Here is a 25,146-nt window from a genome sequence, read left to right as displayed (position 1 = left end):
AGTAAACAGTACTGAAATCTTTTCGTTAAGCTGCTATAATTTACATTGAAAATATTAAAATAACTTTGGTGTGCGTTAAAGGATATCACAAATAGACAAAAACACGAAAGTAGAATTGCACATGCTGGGGCTCTAAAAAGTGTAGAGGAGCCAATAAGTGTTTTTACTGGAAAATATAACTTTTTACAAATCTTTAAGTAAAGAAAAAATTCATTAACTGAAATGTTCGTTTATTGTTTATTTAGTGTTCTCTAATAATTTTTTTTTTTTAATATTTGAAGCACAACCATAGATTTTCGTTCTCTAAATTTTTTTCCTCAAAGAGGTGTTTTAGAAAACAAAATAATTGTTGACCCACAAACATAATAATTAAAAAGAATAACATAATTATATACAGTTAAAACAGAGATGACTGGAAAAGAACAACTGCATAAATTCATGTTGGAATATGTTGCATTTCCTTTTTCTTCCACAGGGAATAATTGAAGAAAGTGAAGCGGATTCCTTCAACTTGCCATATTATGCAGCCTCGTTAGAGGAGATGGAGGAGATAGTAGAGAAAGACGGGTGCCTTAAGAAAGGGAGAATGGAGTCGTCAAACCCAGCAGCATGGCTGAAAGGTCGTCCAGTTGACATACCAACTTTGGTGTGAAACATGTAAGGGCTGCAATGGAGGGGATGTTTGCCAGACACTTTGGAAGTGAGGTCATCGATGAAATGTTCGGAAGAGTGACCGATAAACTTCTAGATACTTTTATTTATTTATTTTGCTTTTTTCGGTCTATAGAAACCATCATTACAACAACAAATCTTATTCCACTAAATTCTGTACAACAACATGATAATCCAATAATCCAAGAATTTCAAACTAACCAGCATTATAGAATTTTCTATTTTTTAATCGTCACTAAAATTCAAATCAACTTTGTAGGAAAATAAAAAATAAAATTGAGCATAGCCACAAGATCCATTGTGACATCGTGATCTAATTCTATAGTTGGTGCTGGGGTTTAATCCATACGTTGGATTTGTCTCTGAGGAATCAATTCTTGGTCCAACAGACAAAGTCTATATCTCCATCAAGATCACTTCCTGAACATTCATTTGGATGAGTTTAATCATGGAACCCAAATGCAGAACCATTTTTTCTGCGAGCTAATATTGAGAGTTTAATATGTTTAGTTTCCTTCAAAATATATATATATATATATATATATTTTTTTTTTGGAAACTGGGAAATTCATTACCCGTGCGTTTCCTCCAATATTTCCCGTCACAACTAAAAATTTCTCTAAATAAAGTAGCAAGGGTAGTGAAAAATTGCATGTCTTCTGCAATATACTATTGTGTAAAAGTTTTCCCATAATTTGATTGATATACATTTAGACATAATGCAATTTTTCATATCATCCTTTAAGACTCCTCTATAGAAATTCGATGAGTAAAAAGGTTGAAATAACATTTAATACTTATTTCTAATGTTGTATGAGAAATGTGCGACTGTTTTAGGTAGACGGCCCATAAAAAATTTATGATTTTGCCGTTGAAATGCTTTAGGAAGGGATATTTTATAAATTACTTCATAAAACATCCATTTACAAAGCATTTCATAAATTGCAAGAGACTTTTCATAAAATATCAATTTACAAAGCAATTCATACATTGCAAGAAACTTGAAACTCAAATAATTACAAGCATTTATCCTTACATATGATATCTTATGCTATTGCATACTTGCATCTCAATAAACGTTCTATCCAGAAAAGTACGACGACCTTTCAAACCAACTTTCGAGTGTCAGAAACAAGAAACCGAAGATCGACCCATTATTCTATTATACAATAAGCAAAATGCACTCAATTTTTTACCATCAGCATAAGCAATTTACGAGCTTACACCATCATCAAGAAACAAACATACAAAACTTCCAACTTTCTCAACTCAAATGCAACCCATCCCAGAATTGGCGTCCTAGAGATGACATGTGTATACTTGCTTTATCCTTTTTGATGAGGACGAGCTTGTCATAAACGCACCATGGAAAGCTGATGAAATGGTCACGATTCATCCCCTCGTTGTATGTACCAAAATAATCAGGATGATATGTGACATGGTACCAAGCTGAAGCTTTGGCATAAACATCATCAGCTCCGGAATCTAAACCAGTTCCCTTCTCATTGAACCACGCCCTAGCTGAAGAGAAAGTTACTCAAGTAACTCAACATAATAGTAATAACAAACAGTTAAAAGTTAGTTAGGAAAATTACCACACTTGTAACTTTCCTTTACTCTGTTAGTCTGTTGTATTTAGCTTCCATATAAATACTCTTGTAACTTATCCTTTGAGGAAATGAAAATCATTTCTCAATATGGTATCACTCGCCTAAAGTCTCCCGACTAAGATCCTTCGTACGCTTCCTCTCATTTTCTTAGTAACCAAACAGGTCTCATTCCTGTCATTTTCTCTCTGCAATCAACAATCTATGGCGGCCAATTCTTCGACTTCTTCTTCCCCAGTGATCGCGCACCATCCTTCTCCTCCTGTGCTTGCTGATCCTCCTTCTTCTTCTCCAAATCCTCATCCTTCGGTTCAGTTGCCCACAAACCCTAATTCTTCAATTCAGGCCTCGATCAACTCGATTACGATACACAATATCGGCAACATGATTCAGACTAAGCTCAAGCGCCATAACTATCTTGTGTGGCGATCTCTCTTCGAGCCGATCTTTCGTCGCTACAAACTTACCGGTATTGTTGACGGATCTGAACCTCCACCGCCTCAATTTCTTGCTGATGATTCTGGTCGATTCACCTCCGTTCCTAATCCAGACTATGAATTGTGGTATGAGAAGGATCAGAACATCATTATCTGGATCAATTCCACACTTTCGGAAGATCTGATTCCTTTCACTGTTGGCGTTCAATCTGCGCGAGAACTCTGGCAAAATCTTGAACGGCGGTTTGGCGGTGTATCTCGTTCTCACATTCATCAACTCCGTTCAACCTTGCAATCTGCCAAGAAAGGTTCATCTTCTATTTCGGAGTATCTCCAACGCATCAAGGAGGCTACTGATGCTCTTGCCGCCGCTGGTGCTCCTGTGGATGATCATGATCTACTTCTCATCATTCTCAATGGCTTACCTGATGAGTATGATTCTTTTGTGGATTCTGTTCAGTTTCGACTTGCTGATACTACTGTTGATGATCTTCACGGATTTTTGTTAAGTAAAGAAATGGCTCTTGCTCGCAAGCATTCCACTCAAGGAACAAATTCTGCACCCTATCAAGCTTTTCAGTCTATTCCAGCGTCTTCACCTCCACTCCTTCCTACACCTCAGGCGTATATTGCTCAGCCTCCTCATTCCTCTAATTTCAACAGAGGCAATTTTCAGCGCAATAATTCTCAAAGGAATTATAATAATCGCAATCGATACACTCGTAACCACATCAACAAGAATGCTTCTAATCGTGAAGGAAATCGTAATGGTGAAGGATTTCGTAATGGTGCTCGGTTCTTTAACAATAATTCCAGGAATGTTCCTTGTCAAATCTGTGAAGACACTGGTCATCAAGCGATTGACTGCTCCAATCGTATGAATCCCAATTTTCAAGGCCGTATTCCACCAGCTAAGCTTGCTATGTATGCTCGCTCAAATGCCTCTTCTTCTCCTCCGTGGCTACTTGACTCTGGAGCAAGCTCTCATATGACCAACAACCTCCAAAATCTTCAGAATCCACAACCTTACAGTGGCCCCGATAAAGTCTACATTGGAGACGGCCAAGGTTTGCCGATTCTCCACTCTGGTTCCTCGTTACTTCATACTCCTTCTGCTACTTTTAAATTACAAAATGTGTTGCATGTTCCACACTTGAAGCATGATCTTGTTTCTGCAAATATGTTTCTTAGAGACAATTGGTGTTCCTTAACTCTAAATCCTTTTGACTTTCATGTCAAGGATCTTACTACGGGGAGGATGCTTTTTAGAGCTCCTGTTCGCTGTGGTCTCTATCCCTTTTCTGCCTCTTCTCAGTCTTCATCGAAGCATCATGGTCTTACTGCACTCAAGGCATCACAACACACTTGGCATCAACGTTTGGGGCATCCAACGTTCAAGACTTTGCAATCTGTGATCTCAAAGTCTTCCTTGCCTTTATCTACTATTGTCAAACAATCTTTCTGTTCGAATTGTGTTTTAGGCAAATGTGCCAAGTTACCTTTTCAGAATTCTATTTGTCATTCTTCTAGATCTTTAGAGTTGGTTCATGCGGATGTTTGGGGTCCCGCTCCCCTGTCTTCTATCAGTGGATATCGATTCTATGTCATATTTGTTGATGACTTTACTAAGTACACTTGGCTGTATCCTCTCAAACATAAATCAGAAGTATTTCAAGTTTTTGTTCACTTTCAAGCTCTTGTTGAAGATCTGTCTGGTCACAAAATTGGCACTTTGAGATGTGACTCAGGGGGTGAGTTTATTAGTACTCAGTTCAAACAGCATTTGTCCAGTCATGGCATTCATCAACATTTTAGCTGTCCATACACTCCTCAGCAGAACGGGTGTGCAGAACGGAAACACCGACACATTGTGGAAACAGCCAGGACACTACTTATTGCATCTCAGGTTCCTCATCAATTTTGGGTAGAAGCATTTCTCACTGCAGTTTATCTCATTAATCGGCTTCCTCCAACTGCTAAATCTTCACCCTGGGAGCAATTTTTCAAGAAGAAACCAGATTATACTCAACTGAAAATCTTTGGTTGCAGCTGCTATCCTTGGCTCAAGCCATATACACAGTCCAAACTCGACCCCAAGAGCAAGTTATGCGTTTTTATTGGCTACAGTTTGGTTCACAAAGGTTACAGATGCTTAGACCCCTTCACCAATAGAGTGTATGTCTCCCGGCATGTCTACTTTGATGAAACCACATTCCCATTTCATAATCCCTCTCTTGTTTCACAGCTACCCTCTTGTGCTTCCTCCTCAGTCACTCCTTCCTCATTTTCCCTTACCTTTCCCAACCTTTATTCTTCATCCCCTCTTACTCCTTCTATTACACGTTCACAATCCCTTACCTCTCCCCCTGTCTTTCAACCTCCACCCTCTGTAAGTCCTACTGACTTTGCATCTGAATCAGTTTCTGTACCTGCACCTGTCTCAGTTCCTAATATTGTCCCAGTTCCTGATATTGTCCCTGTCCCACCTCCAACCCTTCCTGTCTCTACTCATCCTATGCAAACCAGGTCCAAATCTGGAATTTTTAAACCCAAGGCCTTTACTGTTACCAAGCATCCTCTTCCTTCCAACTTAAACACTGAATTTGTTCCAACTACATACATTCAGGCATCCAAATATCCCCATTGGAGAACTGCAATGCAGGATGAGTTTAATGCTCTGCAAAATACAAGAACTTGGACATTGGTTCCTTCTGATCCTTCTTACAATCTCGTTGGGTGCAAATGGGTCTTCCAGATTAAAAGGAACCCTGATGGTTCTGTGGACCGTTATAAAGCCCGGTTAGTAGCTAAGGGCTACAATCAGCAGGAGGGTATTGATTACAGTGATACGTTTAGCCCAGTGGCTAAACCAGTTACAATTCGACTTCTTCTCACTCTTGCAGTTCAGTCAAATTGGTTTCTGCATCAATTGGATGTCAGTAATGCGTTCTTGCATGGCTCTCTCAAGGAAGATGTGTATATGTCTCAGCCTCCAGGCTTCATTGATCAGGACAAATCTTCTTATGTTTGTCACTTGCAAAAATCCCTCTATGGCTTGAAACAAGCTCCTCGGGCTTGGTTTGAAAAACTGCAATCTGCTCTATTCTCTATGGGATTTAAGGCCTCACAATCTGATCACAGCTTGTTTGTGTTGCAACAACCTGTCTTGGTGATTGTTTTGGTTTATGTTGACGACATTCTTGTCACCGGACCTTCTTCCACAGCCTGCACTAATGTTATCTCTCAACTTAGTGATCAGTTTCCCATTAAGGATTTAGGCGATCTGCATTTTTTCCTTGGTTTGGAGGTTACCCGAGATTCTACAGGAATCTTTATTCATCAATCTAAGTACATCTTAGATCTTCTCAAACGCACTAAAATGGATGGAGCAAAGCCCTGCACCACTCCTCTTGGTTCTACTAAGCTTGATCTCACTGGTTCTCCATTGGATAATCCAGAGGAATATCGCTCTATTGTTGGTGCTCTTCAGTATCTTACATGGACTCGTCCGGATCTCTCCTTTTCAGTAAACTTGGTCTGTCAGTTTATGCATTCTCCTCGGGAACCCCATTTTCAAGCAGTGAAGCGCATACTTCGCTATCTTAAGGGAACACTTGGCTATGGTCTCTGGTTTCCTAAAAACTCGGCTCCTCTTACTCTCAACGCATATTCTGATGCTGATTGGGCAGGCTGTTCCTGGGATAGACGTTCTACTGGGGGATTTTGCATCTTTCTTGGATCCTCTCTCATCAGCTGGAGTGCCAAGAAGCAACACACCGTTGCTCGTTCCTCCACCGAAGCTGAATATAGGTCCTTGGCACACACTGCTGCTGAATTAACATGGATCTGCAAATTGTTCACTGATATTGGTTTCAAGCTGCCTTCTCTTCCTCAAATTTGGTGTGATAATGTTTCTGCGATCGCCCTTGCTTCCAACCCTGTTTTCCATGCTCGTACCAAGCATGTGGAAATAGATTACCATTACATAAGGGAACTTGTTCTTGCCAAGTTGCTGGCTGTCCAATTTGTATGCAGTCAGGATCAACTTGCTGACATTCATACCAAATCCCTTCCTAGGCAACGCTTTCTTTTTCTCCGGTCCAAGCTATCACTTCAACTTTCTCCGTTTAGCTTGAGGGGGTGTGAAGAGAAAGTTACTCAAGTAACTCAACATAATAGTAATAACAAACAGTTAAAAGTTAGTTAGGAAAATTACCACACTTGTAACTTTCCTTTACTCTGTTAGTCTGTTGTATTTAGCTTCCATATAAATACTCTTGTAACTTATCCTTTGAGGAAATGAAAATCATTTCTCAATACTAGCTTCCTTCCTCAACGATCTCACAGCCACCCTTATAGAATCTGCATCCCGCCTCTTAGTGAAAGATTTTGACATTCTCATAACACTTCCACTAAGTATTTCAGCCTCTGTCTTGATCCCATAATGTTCCATCAGATTTCCCAACTTGTAATCATAATTGCCCTTGTAATAGATAGCATCTTCAATGTAATCCTCGAAGCCATCAACTTCCATGTCAGGGTCGTATGACTGCTTCGCCACTCGACGAGTGAAGGATGTGATAGAGCCTTCATGAGGCGCAATGTCCTTCACCTCACGAAAAAGAGCTCCAATTACATTGGATGACTGATAGGTGGGTTTGTCAAGTTTTTCCATGAAATCTGGATATTCCTTGGCGTATAACTGTGGAGGTATTACAGCCGGCACACCAGTTTTTGGAAAGTCAACGGCAATTGAAAATAGCTTTGCAAGCTCTATACATTCTTTGCTCATTGCTTTTAAGGGATCTTTGTCTGCAAACACAGTGTGGGCATTGGCAATTATGCCCAAGCTATCATTGACCATGTAGTTCACAAAATATTCTTCAACTTCCTGCACCAAAAGAGAATGAAGATCAAGTATACTGGGTTTTGTTTCTCACGAAAACTGCCTTGCATGGCATGAGACAAAAGAAATGGAAAGTGAATCGAAGTGTTCGCTGAAGTGCAAATACATCAAAATAAATTAAAATTAAGTTTCCCCTTCAAGCAAACATCAAAGTCAAACAAAACAAAAGAACATCAAAGCTATCATCAAGACAGTTTTTCCTTTTGTGGGTCAAGAGAAACGATCAAATTCAATACTCGAAAAACACCACTAGAAGAAGTATTATGTTCAGTACTATACTACGATGTACCAGCAACAGAGAGTCAAAATTTGGATTGGCTATCTTAATTACAGTGTGAAAAAAAAAACTCTAAATTACTTATTGAAGAAATTCCAAGTTTTGTACAGCAACATGATATGATGATAACTCAAGAATTTCGTATTTAGTACTTGAATTTTAAAATTCAAGTCAATTCTCAACATGAAAAGTTAGCAAAGGCAGGTAGCCCCCCGGGCGATGCTGCTTAGTAGGTTGCTTATTGAAGAGTATTACCTCAATTGTGACATCATGATCCAATTCTATAGTTGGTGCTGGGGTATAATCCATGGGTTTGATTTGCTTCCGAGGAATTAGTTCTTTGTCCCAACAAACATAGTAGATATCTCCATCAAGATCACTTCCTGAACATTCATTTGGATGAGGCCTAACAAATATAAACAATATTTCAATCATTAAGTAATGTTTATCAGAAAGTTTTTGTACTCGATTATGCAGAAAAACCAAGGAAAAGTAGAACTTTGTAAGTAACTTAAGAATTTCTAAGAAGTAGCATCTACAGAGGAAACCATGTCCAAATTTTGAAACAAATGTTTGTACAAATAAACTGCAAAGCCGTACTGGTTTATCTCCAGCAGAAAAGATATCCGCAGAAATTGCATTCCATGGACTCAAGTACATAATGGTTATATGCATGTTAACTGGAAGATGTGATGATATTTATTTTTTCAATCGAAATCAGTGTTCTTGATTTTTACATTAAACAATCTACTGCAAACACATAAAGACACAGAATGGATATTTTGGACTAGATTCACGACCTCATGATGCATTACACATTCTTACCTAGGTCCTTTTTGTGGAAAAACGACACAATCAACCATATGGTACAACCCTGGCACATCCACAGCCTTTAAAACACGTACATCGCCAGGATGCAAACAAGGGTTCTTCGCAACAACTACCTTCCCCACAATAATGAATTGCTGGTTTGATGCACTTACAGTATGCCTGTTACCAGAGAACTGCACAAACACCTCACCATGTTCCAATGTTCTGGTTTCATCTAGACATCCCATCATTGCTCGTCCATCTGGAATAAAGATCCTTGTTTTCGTCCGCAACTCTAGCAACTTTGATGCCCGAAATGTTTGCAGCATCATTGAAATGAATGGTTCAACATCAGGTTTATAACCACATATAAGCAATTCCTTCAAGCAGTTGGTAGTCTCCCCTGGAGACATCAAATCCAGAGCCTCTCGTGCTTTTAGTGGGTCAGTCAATATAGCATTCAATTGTTGTACAGCTGCCCTTTGTTTTTTCTTGAAAACATGATCTGGAACCCCAAGGGTCGATAAAAGAGTTATCAACTGGCGGTTCAGAAAACAAGGTTGAATCTTGCTACATGCTAAAACATCTAACTTTGTGTTTTCTGATTCATACTTGGACATGCTCCTCCTCAATGATAATTTCATTGATGAAGTTGGATCAACGGCCACGACACCTTTGTACCCACCATATCGAATCTGAAAGGCAGATGGAGTCCCATTAAAGCCACATTTTGAGGCCACCTTCTTAGCAAACTTGGCAGATATTTTCCCAATCCCATCGGAGAAGACGTATTTATTGTTTTTTACATCGGGAATAACTTCCATTTCATGTTTTCTAACATTTAAAGTTTCAGTGGACGAACCAAAGGATTGACCCAATCTGGCAGCATATTTTGCCACATTTTTTATGCGACGAAAATCCCCCATCCACTCTCTTATATCAGCTGCAGTAAGTCCCTGTCTTGAAGCAAACATCCACATAGAATTCTCTCGCAATTGACTAGATGAGAAGGCGAGAAACTCGAATTTCTTTGCACCAATTACTATGCCGTTTCTGAGAATAAAAAGAATCCGCTTGTAGATGTCAGTTTTCCCATCCTCATAGGCAGCAGAAGTACGTGGAAGCAAATCCGCAGAATAAACTCGATCCATCTCCTCGTCAACAAAGGAAACACGAATGAAGTTATCAATATCATCTGGATAATTGCGTAGTACACGATTTGAGACATTGACCTCAGGACCAGAAGAAAATACACGACATGGTGTAATTTGGACCCTGCGTACATATACCAACCCAGAATCTAAGGATATGACAGATGACTGTGGACGTCTCTTTGACGTGAGGTACTTCATGTACTGCTCATAAAGCCACTCTGAAGGTTTATAGCAGGTCTCTTTCAAATTATATAATTTATCTAGGGCATACTCTATACATGCACGATCAATTCTGAGGGGATCAACCATCTTATAAAATTTAACATCGAGTGTTGGCCCTGAAAGACACCCAAGCTGAAGCAGAGAATGTACTTTAAACAAGATATCATATGGCACATTAACCCCTCGAGGAGGAAAAACCATAGGACCCAGACTCGGGTTGCAAGAATAAGGGGGACCAATCTCCAAGACAAGGTTACCTTCAATCTCTTCATACCCAGGAAAGTTTTCTCGAAAATCTGGAAGTTTGAGACTACGAGGAAGCTCCAAGCTTAATGCAAAAGACTGCCCAATAGCACGAGATGGAGTGAAATCAGTTGTCCGGACCCACCGGTCATCACAGTCCATGAAATAGTTCAGAATACGATCTTCATATGCTTGTCCTGAAGAGCGTATGACTTTCTTAGAAATCCGAGGTGCTCCGTGCATCTGATAATTGGAGACAAATTCATCAAACTTTTCAAGATTACTAATTCATAAAAGAGAACATATAATTTTTCGCCAACCGCAGTAGCCAGCATGAAATGATTCAAATACATGGCAATGAGGACCAAAACATGCTTTGACAACAGTGAAACGAATCTGTAATGTCATCCTTTAAGTGATAAAGGGGTTATTTCAAAGAAAAACTAATGAAAATGGTTTGAAAACTTTGAGTTTTAACGATAAGGACAAAATAAAAGGTCACACATATTTAGAAGCAAATGCACCATGTAGATGATGTAAAATTATTCAATCGTAAACAGAACAAGGATTAGGAGAAGAAAATCATTTGAATTTAACTGCTGATTAAAAATAGGTGAGTAACCTGAATCAGAAGATGCTTAGCAGCACGACCGCGTGTACGATGCAACTCAATCTGCCAGATGTTTTCATAGGAAAGTTCGAGCATATACTCCAGAGCGTCATATTTCAGACGACAAACGAGTTTCCGCAATCCAATCCCAAAATCCACTGAAACATTGTTCATATTCCAGAAACTAAATAGCTTATTTGTTGCGATCTTGCAGCCAAAATCCAGCTTTATGTTTTCAAAGGTATGCAAAGAGACTCTTGGATTTGGTACAATATCATGAGCCACCTCCCAAGATTGCAGATAGGAAGCGCCATAGTACAAGTTTTTAGCATTGGCCATGTCGTGAATAAATTCAGCATTTCTGGTTGTGTCAAACTGAACAATAGCATAATATCTTCTCCCATCTTTGGCTTTTCTTAACCTCACAGCATAGACAGATCCGCTTCCTGTTTCGTTCTCCAGCAATCGAACAACTGCTTCTGCAGTCACACCCGAAGGGAATCCATACAACCTTATCGTCCTACTCATCTCTTATCATGTGAATTTATTCACTGCATTATGCTGCCAAACAATCCCATATGAGTAAAATGTACCAGTATGGTTATATTGACTTCTGAAATTAAGGTCTCATTTGGAACTGTTTTTAAAATGACTAAAAGCGCATTTGGGGCAAATGTTTTTCGCTTCCAAAAGCACTTAAACTGCTTCCTACGAGAAGTTTAAGTGTTTTTCCATGATTCACTTGCACTTTTATTAAAGATTGGTCCCAGAAACATTTTTTCGCAAAAAACGCTCTCAGCTATTTTAAAAGCAGTACCAAATGAGCCCTAAGAACCAGAAAGTCTGGCTGAATCCAAGAAAAATTAAGCTAAGAACAAATATGAACCTCATAACCCAAAGCCACCCAAAAGTAAAACATGTAACAACCTAACAAGTATATGATCATTTTTTAGAGGATCAACAATCAGAAAGAACAAGATGATAATTCTGCTATACAAAAAAGAGGCAAAACAACCAAAAAAAGAGAGGCCTTTTGTTATGTAATTGCAGTTGAGAGCAAAAGTAAAGATTTTTCACTGAATAAAACTAAGCATAAAATAACCAATACATCCAAAATTATAAAAATTCAGAACAAAATAAAACTGGACAAATACCCCAATGAATGTCCCATTGATGCAGGAAGAGTAAAGGACACAGATTTATCAGAGGCAGAAACCCAAGGAGAAAATTACACAGGAAAAAAAATATTAGCTGCATAAAAACTTGATCAAACAAAAGCGATCAGAGAAAATTAACTCACATTGTTCCAATGGATGCAGGAAGGAAACAAAGCGATCAGAGAAAATCCAAACGAAAAGCAACGGAACCAGAAGAGAGTGGAGAAGTATACCGTAAGTCTCAAGTCTGATCAGAGTAAAATACCAACTTTACCAAAAAAGTAAAGCTGGAAGTTGGATCGAAGCAGAAGAGAGAGACTTACTGTTGGTTGTCAATCCCTAGTCAATCTCACATCCTCAGTCCTCACTCCCTACTAACTACTTCCTTGTTCCTTCCATATCAGCGGCAATGATTGTTCTTAGGCTAATATCCTTAAAAAGTATTATGATGATGACGTGTGCAACTGACGTTGGAGTTACCTATGCCATTGGCCATTGCCACGAAGGAACCTACAGGACCAGGATCCTCTGCGTTTTTTATAGGTGTAATACTGTGCAAGCATCATAACATCCACCGTTCATAAAAATCCAAAGGTTAACATCCGTCGATTTTATCTAATGGTGGAGTGAAAAAGCTTATCAAATAAGAATCAATTTCACTTTTAATGTTTAATTTTGCTTTCTAGGTAAGTAATGTAGTTCACAAGGATCCGGTCTCAACGTGATGATTCTTGTCGTCTTGTGCATACTTTTTCTATGTTTTGGAGTGGTGGATTGACTCCATGAAGACGATAGAAAATGAACTTCCCCAGCAAGCATGAACTATAACACAATCATATTCTATTGGGTAGTGCTAGCCCCACACTCGCTTTTATTTTCTTACAAATTTTTCTAATTTTCGTTCGTCGATAGAATGAATTGAAGAATATTAATCATGAAAAATTAAAATTAACAAGAATAACTCCTAAGTATTAATTAGGGTGCTCATATTGCAATGGCGTGACCTAGAGCGACTACCAGGGGGAGAGAACCTCCGTAGTGTTTGTGAGGAAAACTAGATGTGGGTGTCGTCACCATAGAAATAGTATTATTGATATTGTTATGCAAGGGCTGCTTGTGTTGGCCTGAGATGGGAAAACTTGAGTGTCCGATTTTAAAGAGTGACAAGATCAACGAAGAGCCTAAAAACATACTCAGCAATCTCCTCGGACTCGTATTCAGCAAATGCATAACCCTTAGGTCGTTCGGTTTCTTTGTCCCAAGAAATGTGCTTGTCTACCACCCTCCTTGCCTGAATTAATTTATCGTACAAAGCTCTATCGCTCACTCGCTCCTCCAAATTACTTATTTAAATGCAGCACCTGGATTTTGACTCGGCGGTGGTGGACATGATGGCTGAACCCTAGCTAGCTCGAAACCAATGAAGTATTCTATTAGGAAACTACATCTTTTTTCCCTCTTTAATGGTAGATAAAAATTACTATAGTTAGTTGAGAATCAACTCTACTTTTCTTTTACCCTTTAAATTCTGTATTTTTGACTAACATTTAGTCTTGTGAACCGCAGGGAGTGGTGGTGGATACTTGTTTTTTTTTTTTTTTTGGGTGAACTATGCTTTTTCTTTTTGGCCCATATTGAAGTGAGAGATTGACTCCATGAGGTGACCTCAATAAAAGACGACATGCTGAACTTCCCCAGCAAGGACTTCCAAGGAGCAATTCTGTGTGCAGCTCCCCACTAGACGAGCAATATTGATGCGTTCTAATACAATTATGATAATTAGGTATCATGGCTGTGTGACTGTGTCCAAGCACGAAATATCTTACTTACACGTTGCAAAAAATACTGATATACAATAGTGCTAGTTGAAATTATAGATGTATTGTTGAAGTATATAAGCACATGACATGTATATTTTATACGTAAAATGGTATTCTAAACTCGTTCAATCAATAAAGATAATGATCGGACTTGGATTTAAAAATGGATTCTACGTCGCAACACAAACGAGCCAAATTCCACTTTGAACCAAATGGGCCAATCCTGGGCCGAATCTTCCCATGTATTTGCCGTCAAAATTTAGCTCCAATTTACCGAAAAGCAAGGATAGCCAAAAATCGCAAGAGCATGCAACACTTCAGTGAAGATTTATACTCTCAGCATGTGCTCGCATGACAGGAACTCGTATACAAGAAGCAGTTAACTTGACATCATTGTTACTCTGAGGAAATGGACAGCGAATAAATGATCCATATTAACATCTGCAAACTTACATTACTTCAACTGGAAACCGAAAAAAGATCTGCAAGAGTTGAGCGCTTGAAAAATTTCGAGAGTTGAATGAATTCGACTCAGCAAAAAGGAAGCTTACAATGTTTACACGATTGCGAATAACAAATGTAGATGAAAATTTAGAAATGCTAATGACAATGTAATTTTACAATCAGTCAGAAAGTAACTAAAATAAACCGAGGCAAATGACAAGGGAAGTAGCACCCTTGATAGCCGTACTTACATGAACTTTAACAGCTTAAAAAAAACATAACAAATTACAAATCATAATCACAGCAGAAAACGCATGCTTCGGAATTTGTCAAGCATGACGCCGCTTTGATCGGACATATGAAAAGAATTCCTCGTACTTGTTTTCTCCCTCTTGATCTGGATCAGCTTGTCGAAAACACACCACGGAAAGCTGAGGAAATGATCCCTTTCCATTCCCTTGTTGCAGCGACCCCAGTAACGAGGATGATATGTGACGTAGTACCATGCTGACGCTTTTGTTGTGGATACATCATCGACATCGGTGCTGGAATCTGACTGTTTCGCATAAAACCAGGTCCTAGCTTCCTTTTTAAGTGACCTTACAGCGTAATTAATGGTCTCCAAGTCCTTTCTCCTATTGAAAAATTTCGACACACTGGTGATGTTCCCAGTTAGTATATCTGCTTCAGTTTTGATGCCGTAGTAATCCATCAAGTTTCCCAGCTTGTAGTCATACTCCCTTTTGCAGTTGATGGCATCATCGATGTAAGCTTCGAATCCGTCTACCTCCATGTCAGGATCATAGAACTTCCCAGCCACTTCCACGGTGAAGGATTTAATTGAGCCTGAATGTGAATGCGATCCAAGCTCAACATTTTTCACCTGTCGGAAAAGCTTCCCAATCACACGTCTGGACTCATACGTAGGTTTCTCAACCTTTTCCATGAAATCCGGATATTTTTTGGCACGCAGACTACGCGGCACTTCCACTACCACGCCTGTTTTTGGAGAGTCGACAGCATAGGAACAGTGCTTGGCGAGCTCTATACATTGAGCACTCATGGCCTTCTGTGGTTCTGTGTCTGCAAAGACAGCATGTGCATTTGAAATGATCCCCAGCATGTCGTTCACTATGTAGTTTGTAAACGACTCTGCAACTTCCTGCAACAAACAGCATAGAACACCAAATGTTAAGTGAATAACGTAGAAACACGATTGTAGAATATGTTTTTTAGTAACGATAAGCGATAAGCGGCTACATTGTACTTAATAAATTGAGTAATACCTCCATTGTAACGTCGTGATCCAATTCAATAGTTGGTGCAGGGGTATAATTCATTGGTCGAACTTTCCGAGGTGGAATTAGATCTGAGTCCCAACTAACAAAGTAAAAATCTCCATCTAAATCTCCTCCTGAGCATTCATCAGGATGCGGTCTAATTCAGCGAGAAAAAAATAATAGTGAGTACGTACACAATTGAAGGCAACAAATTATTGTAAAACAGAGTAACACTAATATGCAGATGCAATCCAAAACGAATTTGAAATTTCATCAGCTACAAGATTTGAGAAAGTTGACATACCTCTTTCCTTTTTGCGGGAAAACTACACAATCCACCATGTGGTGCAATGCCGCCACGTCCACGGCTGTGAGAACACGAACATCTCCCGGGTGTAAACAAGGGTTTCTAGCAACTACAACATTCCCGTCCACAACAAACTTCTCTTCGCTCGAAGTAGTGTTGCTGTGAGCACTGCCAGTGGAAATCACGCGGTGAGAGCATTGCACAAATACCTGACCATATTCCAACGTTCCAGTTTCATCCAGACATCCCATCATTGATCTTCCATTCGAAACAAATATCCTTGTTTTTGTCCGCAGTTCCATGAGCTTGGATGCGCAGAATGCTTGTAGCGTCAATGACAGAAATGGTTCTGCATCCGGCTTGTAACCACACGACAGCATTTCCTTCAAAACGTCTGTGACCTCCCCTTGAAATATCGTTTCGAGTGCTTCTTTTGCTCTTGATGGGTCAGTTAAAACGCCCTCCAGTTGATTCAAAGCCTGTCTTTGCTTCCTCTGAAAGACATGATCCGGGACTCCAAGGGTGGACAGAAGGGTGATCAGTTGACGATTGAGGAAACAAGGCTGGTACGTGCTCCATTTTAGAACATCAAGTGCTGTGTTGTTGGATTGGTACTTGCACATGCTCTCCCTCAGTGCCAAGTTCTTTGCCAATGTCGGATCTACTGCCACGACACCTTTATAGCCACCTCTACGAATTTGAAACGCTGATGGAGTACAACTTCTCCCGCACTTTCTTGCCACCCTTTCAGCAAATTCAGCAGATATCTTCCCAATTCCATCAGAGAAACAATATTTGAATCCACTCCTTTCGATTTTAACATCAGGAATGAGTTCGATTTCATCCCTATCGACATTAAAAGTCTCCCTGGAAGAGCTGAAAGCCTGGCCCAACCTAGCACCATATTTCGCCACATTTCTGATGTCTCTAAAGTCCCCCATCCAATTTCTAATGTCTTGTGCGCTGAGCTCACTTCTTGACGCAAACATCCACACTGAATGCTCGCGTAACTGACTTGATGAAAAGGCAAGAAACTCAAACTTCTTGTCACCAATGACAATGCCATTTCTTATAGTAGAAAATATCCTTTCATAAACTCTCGTCCTCCCTTCCTCTTCTGCAGAAGTGTTACTTGTGCGCGGACGGGAACATAAATCTTTCGAATGTATCGTACCCAAGTCCTCATCCACGAAAGAAACACGAAGAAAATTATCAATATCTTGAGGATATTTTCGTAGAACACGGTTGGAAAGATTTACCTCCGGACCACAAAAATAAACTTTAGATGGTGTGACTTGAACCCTGTGCACATACACCATTCCATCATCTAAGGAGATAGCAGGTGTTTCAGGAATTCGCGTGCACGACATGTAGTCTCTGTACTGCTCACTAAGCCAACTCACAGGATCATAGCAGCACGCTTTCAAGCGAAATAATTTGTCCAGGGCACACTCTATGTAGTCAATTCTTATTGTGCTAGGATCAACTAGCTTATAAAAAGTGACATCAAGTGCTTGCCCTGGAACACGTCCGTGCTGAACCAAGGAATTGATCTTGAACAGGATTTTATACGGCAAGTTAATGCCTTCAGGTGGACCAACAATAGGAACAAGATCTGAATTACAGGAGAAAGGGTTGCCTATCTCCAAAGCGAAGCGTCCTTCAGTTTCTTGGTAATGAAGAAAATTATCACGTAGATTTGGAAGCACAGAACCATATGGAAGTTCCAAACATACAGCAGAAGATTGGCCAATGCAGCACGATGGAGTGAAGTCAACTTCTCGAACCCAGTCATTGGCAGATGTTTGCTTAAAAATCCGAGGGGTGCCAAGTAACTGGCAAGAGAAAGAACAAAGGTAGAGAAAAAATGTTAGTCATTTCCTCTGAGAGTCACACATTACACAGTAAATTATGCTATATATAATAAAGATGACAGATTGTATATTCAACGTGGGATCAGAAGTTACTATGAATCTTTTATGCAGGGTGAATTAAACTTTTGTATTAATCAACTTATAAACTTTGATCACTAACTAAAATTTGAAGTTACAATCGTACATTTCATAGCAAAGTGTAAAGTAATGGTTCACAAATTTCAGCTATATCATTGTACTAAAGAGAGGGAAAATTGAGAAAATGTGACTGACAAACCTGGATTAGAAGATACTTCCTAAGCTGATCACGCTCGATATGGAGCTCCATCTGGCTAATACTTTCCGTGAAGACCTCGAGCTTGTATGCAGCAGAATCATAAGAGAACGAGAAGTAGATATTCTTAAATTCTGTCCCAAACTTGACTTGAACATCCGGTGCTGTCCAAAGAACAGAAAACTGGTCCTCGGAAACCAGGCATCCGAAGTGCAGCTTTACAAGTCCCATGCTGTATTCAATGTTATCAACCTTCCATTTCCTAGCTTTCAGGTAAGAGTCCCCGTACCACAAGCGACGATATCGATCATCAGCTAATAGGATTATTATTTCAGCAGATTCTGCATGTGTGAACTCAACTATGGCGGATGATCTTGATTTTCCATCATTTGGGGGACGAACCTTCACGTCAGAGACAGTTCCTTCTCCAGTGTATTCCTCCAGAAACGCCTTCACTGCTTCCGGTGATTCGACAGAGGAAAATCCATACAACTGAATTGTAGTCTTAACCATGTTGATAGTATTGATGGCAACTGCTGTTTCACAAGTACAAATTGAAATTAAAAACTACGAACTCTTTGCAATATCCCTATGCATAAAATACTTGGAAATACAATAAAATGATTGCTAATGCTGCAAATGAGAAAAGAGTAACGATATTTAGACACACAAAGACTAACTTGCTAACACAACCTATTAAAAAGTTTCGGTTTTTGTATGTCCAAATAGAATTATCGACTAGAAAAAGGGTGGTACCTTGAATTTGAAATATGTATGAGCACTGAGATTTTTACCAACAAAATTAATGCTGCTGTATTGTTGTGAGGAGCAAAGCCAATGAAGCTCACCTGTGTATATATATAGGTCCATCATATGCACTGTAATTAACTTCTTGTTGCAGTTGTAGCAGAATAAAAGAAGAAACCTTGTCACCCCAGTTATCCTAGGTACGCTTTCCTCTCTGTCTTCCTGTTAGGCGCCAAATGTGTAGAATAACGAGTGTCATGATCTCCTGCTTCGCAGCGACAGCAAATCCTCATATTGTGAAGATTACACGATGACACGTAGCAAGATGATGATGGATTGTTTTATTCTTGTCATTTATATAGTATTGCGATATTAGTGAGTGAGTGAGATAGTTAGTTATTAGAATGAAAGAAAACGATGGGGATCGCACCCACACCAAAAAGTATAGGCATAATCGATTTCTGTCATTCTATTTCTTTTATTCACAACTCAGCATAGGTAAATTTCAACTGTATTAGTTTCGAACCTGGAAGTATAGGTGGAAACTCGACACCGTATCCACTAGGATATTGGACCACATGCAATAAATTTCAACTATTACGATTGCATGTAACATAATTTGTATTTTTATAAGTTTGAATTTTATAGTTTTGTACTTAAAAGTTCATAAATCAAATTGGTGTTACAGGGTGATTAACTCTTAATTGGGCTCCTAATGATGAATTGAACAATACGGCCAAGAACCTTCTGGAAGTTTTGGACCAATCCTAAGGTCAGCCCCAAGGAGAAGTTTTGGCCAATAACTTTCCAGAATCTCAAATGTGATATGGGCAAATACCTCCCATGAAGGGTACTTTGGCCCTTGGTGAGCAAGGTTGAGAGCATATACTTGATTGAGTTGATTGAGTGAGGATGTCTAAAAGCATTAGAAATTTTTTTAGGGTACTTTTTGGAAAGTTGGTACTTGCTCCGAAAGGAGTCAATAACCTACTTTGGAGCATCACCAATTCTATATGCCTGAAGAAAGCAAGAGAACGCGGACATCGGTTGGGCCTTTTGGCTTGAGCAGTGTGCTTGACACCCATGTTCAAATATCCCTTTCTCTACATTATAGAGGTCTAGAAAATAGTTTTGTCCAGAGAAAAAAAAAAGCAAGAGAGTGAAATATTCTCTTAAAGTACAAGATCATTATAACAAAATTCCCCCTCTAGAAGGAAGGATATTATGCTAACAATTGCACTTGAAAATGAATTACTGATAAGCCTAATATCTTATTCTACAATAATAAAGTCGTATCTTACTATGTGAGGTCGGCTGCTAATATCTTATTCTACAAAAATAAACAATGAAACTGCCTTAATTTGCTCGATTTGAACATGTGCCTACATCTGAAGACTAAAACAGAATCAACTCAAATCACTTCATCTCACCTCTCAAATAGATTTATGTAGAAACACATCGCCCTTGAAATTTAACTATATCGACATCTCGGCAATCTGAACAACATTAAGTGCAGCTCCCTTGTGATCACCGCAGACACAGATATCCAACCTGCGTAGAAAAATGCCATTAGTGGCTTGTCGAAATATACAGTTAGAAAGAGAGCATTTTGTACCGTTACCCTTACCCATAGTTCCCCTCTTGGGACACATCACGGCGAATTCTGCCTACTGCAACATCGCCTTTGTTTGACACCTCCAATGGTGTAGGAAGTTATTCGCTGTCCGGTCATCAATAACCTCCAGTCCAGGCGATTTCTTCAGAATTTCCCTTGCTGTGTCCTGGACGTGAAAAAAAAAAGAGTAAATAAATAGAAATTCATAAGACCGTCAGAAAATTCAGCAGGAATTTAAAACTCAATAATGCTTGGCACTGAGTCCCTCAGGCATGAACATATTGTAAGACTAAAGAACATAATCACCAAGACCAAAACATGAACTACAACTTAGAAATATTCAGTTTATGTATGTGAGAAAATCAGCAAGAAGAACATACCTGCACCTGTTGCAGAACCCGAAGCCATAGCAGCAAGCTTTCAGTGTGCCTTCTCTTCTCTAGCAGATTATCAAGAGCTCGACTTACAAATAGGATTAAGTCCAAAATCTGAGCGTACTGTGAGAAGAGAGGCTACTATATATACATATAATCTTTACCATAACTTATTAGGATTCCCTATCAAAATCCATATAGGAAACAAATGCCTTGTTTCCTTGTTCTGATCTCAATGTTGTACAAAATCCCTCTTTAAAAAGGATTAGCATTCCTTTTATTAACAAGACTGATGAGTAGATTTTATATTATATATTTTACCCTAATCTTAGTATATTTTGGTTAATATTTTGGAAGAATTTTGATACTTTGAATTGTATTTTCAATATAGGACTTTCGATTTCCTATGGAGCAAAACAGGATCAAATGGACGAATTTTGGAGTAATTCCAGTTGGAGAACGTTCGTGAGTCACTTAGCTTGATCGTATCAAAATTTGGGATTTTTTCACCAAGCGGTTATTTTCTGGCGATAAAATAAAGAAGCAGTGCGCAGTGCTAGAAAATGACGTTTTTGGGCTTAAATTGCGTTTTTGGAGCCCAAGATGACCTCGGATGGGTTCGTGGCCTTCTGAAGAAGTGTTCAGAATATTCCAAACATTAAATCCAGCTATATTGGGCCAGTTTTGGAGCAGCTTATGGTCAAAACGTGGCTGTTCAGATTTTGGACGAATTTTTACTATTTTAATTTAGGGTTATGTTTGTCTTTAGGGGGATTAGGGTTTGTGTGGTGGCTTAGCAAATATATTGCTTGGCCGTCTACAATTTTTGGACGCTTTATTTTATGCAATATTGGAGACAGAGAGAAGTGCTAGGGTTTTGAAGATTTTCTACTTGAAGGTGTTTTCAATCCTTTTCTTAATAGATATTTCTATGATTTCAATTATGAATATGCGGAACTAATTTCTTTTGCTAGGGCGAAGCCTTGAGCCTTAGCATGAATATGTGATTTTTATTTAATTTCTTATGATTGATTGCATGCGTACTTTGAATTGTAAATCACCGGGATAAAAACTATCTAATTGTTTTAATGCCTGATCACCATTAGGATTTTTAGAAAAGTAATTTGATGCAATTTTGGTCGGAAGGTTCCCTGAAATTGACACTGGCTTCTTGTGATTAATAATTGTAATTTCACTTAGGATGAATATCACGTCTTAAGGATTGCATGGTTTTTCAAAGGATTTTCATAAAGCATAATGAGTCTTTCATGTTCAGATTTGATCCGAACGTCCGGACGGGTTGCATGTTAGATATACGTTCTATGTTGGAGGTTCCAAGTAGAATATGAATTAGGAAAATCTAACCTTCAAAGTAGCATGTATAGATCATAAGTAATGGGTAAAAATTCATAGGATTGCTAGGTGATGCTGGAACCCTAGTGGTTTCTTAATTTGATTTTCTCATAACTGTTTTCTTCTCTCTAGTCCTAATATTGCAGATTGTTTATTTTAATTCATTAAATTCGTTTTTATTTTAATTAGGTTATAAAATCAATCACTTCAATTTCTACTTTACAATAATTAAATGGAATCTGATTAGTTCGAATTATTTAATAATCCCTGTGGAGATGACCTTGCGAAATCCGTTTATACTACAATAACCTTGTGATTCTTGCAAGTAAAATAGGAGATTTAAGCCCGTTCACATAAGTAGTAAAAATCTCTATCAAAGACTTTTCTATCTAATTGAACACCTATAGCCGGTCCTAAAACTTCTCTATCTCATACTCATATTCTTACACATATGGCTAACAAACAGGGATAAAATTTCAGATAGGCATCTTAACACCTTCAAGAATGTCTCATTACTTCACTATATAGGATACAAGAGTGCCTAAAATCGCAAGAGACAAACAAATCGTCATGCAATGCTTAACTGAAGATTTGTAAGGCGAAAGTCATTGATGCCTTAAAACTACATAAAAAACAGCATTGTGGTATTACCTCATCAAGTTGGTTCTCAAACTGAAGATTTATACTCTCAGTATGTGCCCGCATGACAGGAACTCGTATACATGTGGCAGTTACCTTGACATCATTGTCACTCTGAGGAAATGGACAACGAATAAATGATACAGACACCTATGTTATTAGAATCTCCAAACTTACAAGCTGCTTTCCAATTAAATTACTCTGACTGATGAAAATCGTAAAGAAACTAACCCATATTTTTCGTGTCTCCTTGACTAGTTTCATTTCCTCTTCATTGTATCCATTTGAAAGAACTGCCGAGTTGTGCGAAAACAAATTAAACGCATACTGCAACAGGCAAAGGCAAGCGTATGGTTCAATGATGCATCATGGAAAAAACTTTTAATTTCCACAACAAACTTGAATAATTCACAACAAATAGACCTACCTGCCGCGAGAATACCTTAGTCGTCGGCGGCTTCCCTTCCAGGACCTTTATATAGAAATTAAATTACATTACTTAAAACGGAAACCGGAGAAAAAAAAAAAAAAAAAAAAAAAAGACGACCAAAATCATGAGAGTAAATAAGAAACCTCCTTAGTTTGCAGCTCAAGCTCTCTCATGGCGGCAGCACCAGCTCCACTAGCAGCCTGATACGTGCTAACCACCATTCGTTTTACATGAAAACGATTCATAAAGCATAACCCAATGTAACTCGATTAATTTCACAAAACCCCAATTAAAAATTCACATATAAAATCCAAATATAACTCCAAAACAAATAACTTTGTAGTTCAAAGAAACAAACTCAAGAAAACCCGATTTCAAAACAAACCCGAAAAAAATGCACAAAAATCTCATAACGACAGCAAAGCAATCAACTTTATAGCTCCACAACCAAAACCCATTTCAAAAAGGAACGAGATCCTCAAATTATATTCGTTCATCGTATATCATGAAGTCATAAATCATTTTAAATAATTTTATTTAAAATTAAATATGAATAGTATTTGACAAAAACTGATCGCACGATGTACGATAAACGGACACGATTTGAGGATCCGTTCTTCAAAAAGTTTCAAAACATCCAAAATCACAAAAGAAAAAAAGGAAAAAAAAAAATTGCCAACCTTAGAATGGCGATGGAGAGGGGTGACAGCCATTAAACAAATAATGGTGGAGCAATTTGGGTTAGCAATGAGAACCCCCGGGGCTAAAAAAATTCATAAAAACATTTTAACATTTTCTATCCACCATCGTGTAATTATTCAACGTTGAGAATTGAATTTAAGACGTGCCATAAAAATACTTAATACCCATCATTTATCGCAACTAATACAAACACGAAACCAAGGAGCTCTGTCCTTGAGTTAAATTTTCCCTTAACAGAGATCAAAATTTTCCCATTTTCTCTATAACTTATCGTAACGAGATCATAATCGAGTAAATGACGAGAATGACCTTTAAAAGGGAACAATGTTCTCGTCACATGTTACTATTTGATTGAAAAAAATGGAGATGCAAATGGATATAGGTATCAAATTGTAGCACCGTTTAAAGTGTGAATGTTATTTACAGATCAAGTTTCATGGGCCATTTGGGCCTAATATGAACAACCAAAAGTTCACTTATTGGGCTTGAAGTATCCAACGGGCCAGTATGGGCCTCCGTGTAATGAGATACCATCTAGAAATCAGAACGAATAAATTAAACCCAAAAGCACTTTTCAATATTGACTTTCACAGTTTCCCTTACTTTTAAAAAGAAGCTGCTTTCCTTTATTTTTGTGCCAAATTTTGTTTTTTTAATTTAATAATTTGTTTTTTGATGGTCAATATTCTTTATATTCAGGCCACCAGCCCCAAGAATGAACACAAAAAAATTATAATAAATGGCCATGACAAATGAGCAGGAGTTGTAGATCCCCTTCTGAAATTAGTTGATGCATGTGCTCTTCCTTCACTATGTTTGACTGGAAATCATGATGAATATACGATTTTCCTAGATTTTTAGAAAATGAAAGAGGATGTTTGATGTTTGGCAGAATGGCGAGTGCATGCACTACCACCTTACGGTTACAATTATTATAACTTTTAGAGAGTTTTTGTTTGTAGCCGTTGAATCAAATTTCAACGGTCCGGATAACGTGCTCAGCAGACTCAGTTTTATTGGATCCGGAGGGAATCCGGTTCCCACCTTATGTAATTAGGGATATAATTTTGCAGTATTTGGATGCACGGCCGATGCATGCTTGCATGGCCGGACTTTACAAATTTGTATTACCAGTCCGAATGATCGATCCCCCTCAAGTCAAGACCTACACGGCCTAGTGTGGTCCATGAAC

General features: G+C 38.6%; 2 protein-coding genes and 1 pseudogene across 5 annotated transcripts; all 3 read right to left on the bottom strand.

Moving 5' to 3' along the window:
* Positions 1–1,642: 1,642 nt before the first annotated feature.
* On the bottom strand, positions 1,643–12,529 carry LOC103430640 (probable RNA-dependent RNA polymerase 1). 3 transcript variants are annotated; one of them, XM_029091250.2, is made up of 6 exons: positions 12,239–12,494; positions 10,951–11,499; positions 8,725–10,571; positions 8,155–8,305; positions 7,037–7,607; positions 1,643–2,193 (listed from the first exon to the last, which is right to left on the bottom strand). In XM_029091250.2, exons 2-6 carry the CDS (start codon positions 11,464–11,466, stop codon positions 1,937–1,939), a joined length of 3,342 nt encoding a protein of 1,113 aa, XP_028947083.1. In that variant the 5' UTR covers positions 11,467–11,499; positions 12,239–12,494; the 3' UTR covers positions 1,643–1,936. The 3 variants fall into 3 exon arrangements, with proteins under 3 accessions (XP_028947083.1, XP_028947082.1, XP_070666944.1); XM_029091249.2 differs by lacking the exon at positions 1,643–2,193 and having other exon boundaries at positions 4,241–7,607; positions 12,419–12,529; XM_070810843.1 differs by lacking the exon at positions 1,643–2,193 and having other exon boundaries at positions 4,241–7,607; positions 10,951–11,489; positions 12,419–12,492.
* Positions 12,530–14,486: 1,957 nt separating this feature from the next.
* On the bottom strand, positions 14,487–18,924 carry LOC103452278 (probable RNA-dependent RNA polymerase 1). 2 transcript variants are annotated; one of them, XM_070811171.1, is made up of 5 exons: positions 18,851–18,924; positions 18,098–18,630; positions 15,944–17,781; positions 15,646–15,796; positions 14,487–15,521 (listed from the first exon to the last, which is right to left on the bottom strand). In XM_070811171.1, exons 2-5 carry the CDS (start codon positions 18,605–18,607, stop codon positions 14,658–14,660), a joined length of 3,363 nt encoding a protein of 1,120 aa, XP_070667272.1. In that variant the 5' UTR covers positions 18,608–18,630; positions 18,851–18,924; the 3' UTR covers positions 14,487–14,657. The 2 variants fall into 2 exon arrangements, with proteins under 2 accessions (XP_070667272.1, XP_070667271.1); XM_070811170.1 differs by having other exon boundaries at positions 18,098–18,627.
* A 1,392-nt stretch (positions 18,925–20,316) lies between these two features.
* LOC114820597 (uncharacterized) lies at positions 20,317–23,570 on the bottom strand (annotated as a pseudogene).
* Positions 23,571–25,146: the final 1,576 nt, after the last annotated feature.

This window comes from Malus domestica, chromosome 13, assembly GCF_042453785.1.
Source record: "Malus domestica chromosome 13, GDT2T_hap1".
Lineage (NCBI taxonomy): Eukaryota > Viridiplantae > Streptophyta > Magnoliopsida > Rosales > Rosaceae > Malus > Malus domestica.
Note: the sequence above shows the minus strand (reverse complement) of the source record. Positions and strands in the feature narration are given on the sequence as shown.

Bases quoted from the DNA above. Each gene is read 5' to 3' on its own strand.
- LOC103430640 (XM_029091250.2), bottom strand. From the start codon at position 11,466: ATGAGTAGGACGATAAGGTTGTATGGATTCCCTTCGGGTGTGACTGCA. The intron at 10,572-10,950 runs GTTACTCACCTA...TCCAATTATCAG, and splicing joins CTAAGCATCTTCTGATTCAG to ATGCACGGAGCACCTCGGAT. The intron at 7,608-8,154 runs GTAATACTCTTC...CTTTTGGTGCAG, and splicing joins ATCATGATGTCACAATTGAG to GAAGTTGAAGAATATTTTGT.
- LOC103452278 (XM_070811171.1), bottom strand. From the start codon at position 18,607: ATGGTTAAGACTACAATTCAGTTGTATGGATTTTCCTCTGTCGAATCA. The intron at 17,782-18,097 runs GTTTGTCAGTCA...TTCTCTTGCCAG, and splicing joins GGAAGTATCTTCTAATCCAG to TTACTTGGCACCCCTCGGAT. The intron at 15,797-15,943 runs GTATGTCAACTT...TCGCTGAATTAG, and splicing joins TTCCCGCAAAAAGGAAAGAG to ACCGCATCCTGATGAATGCT.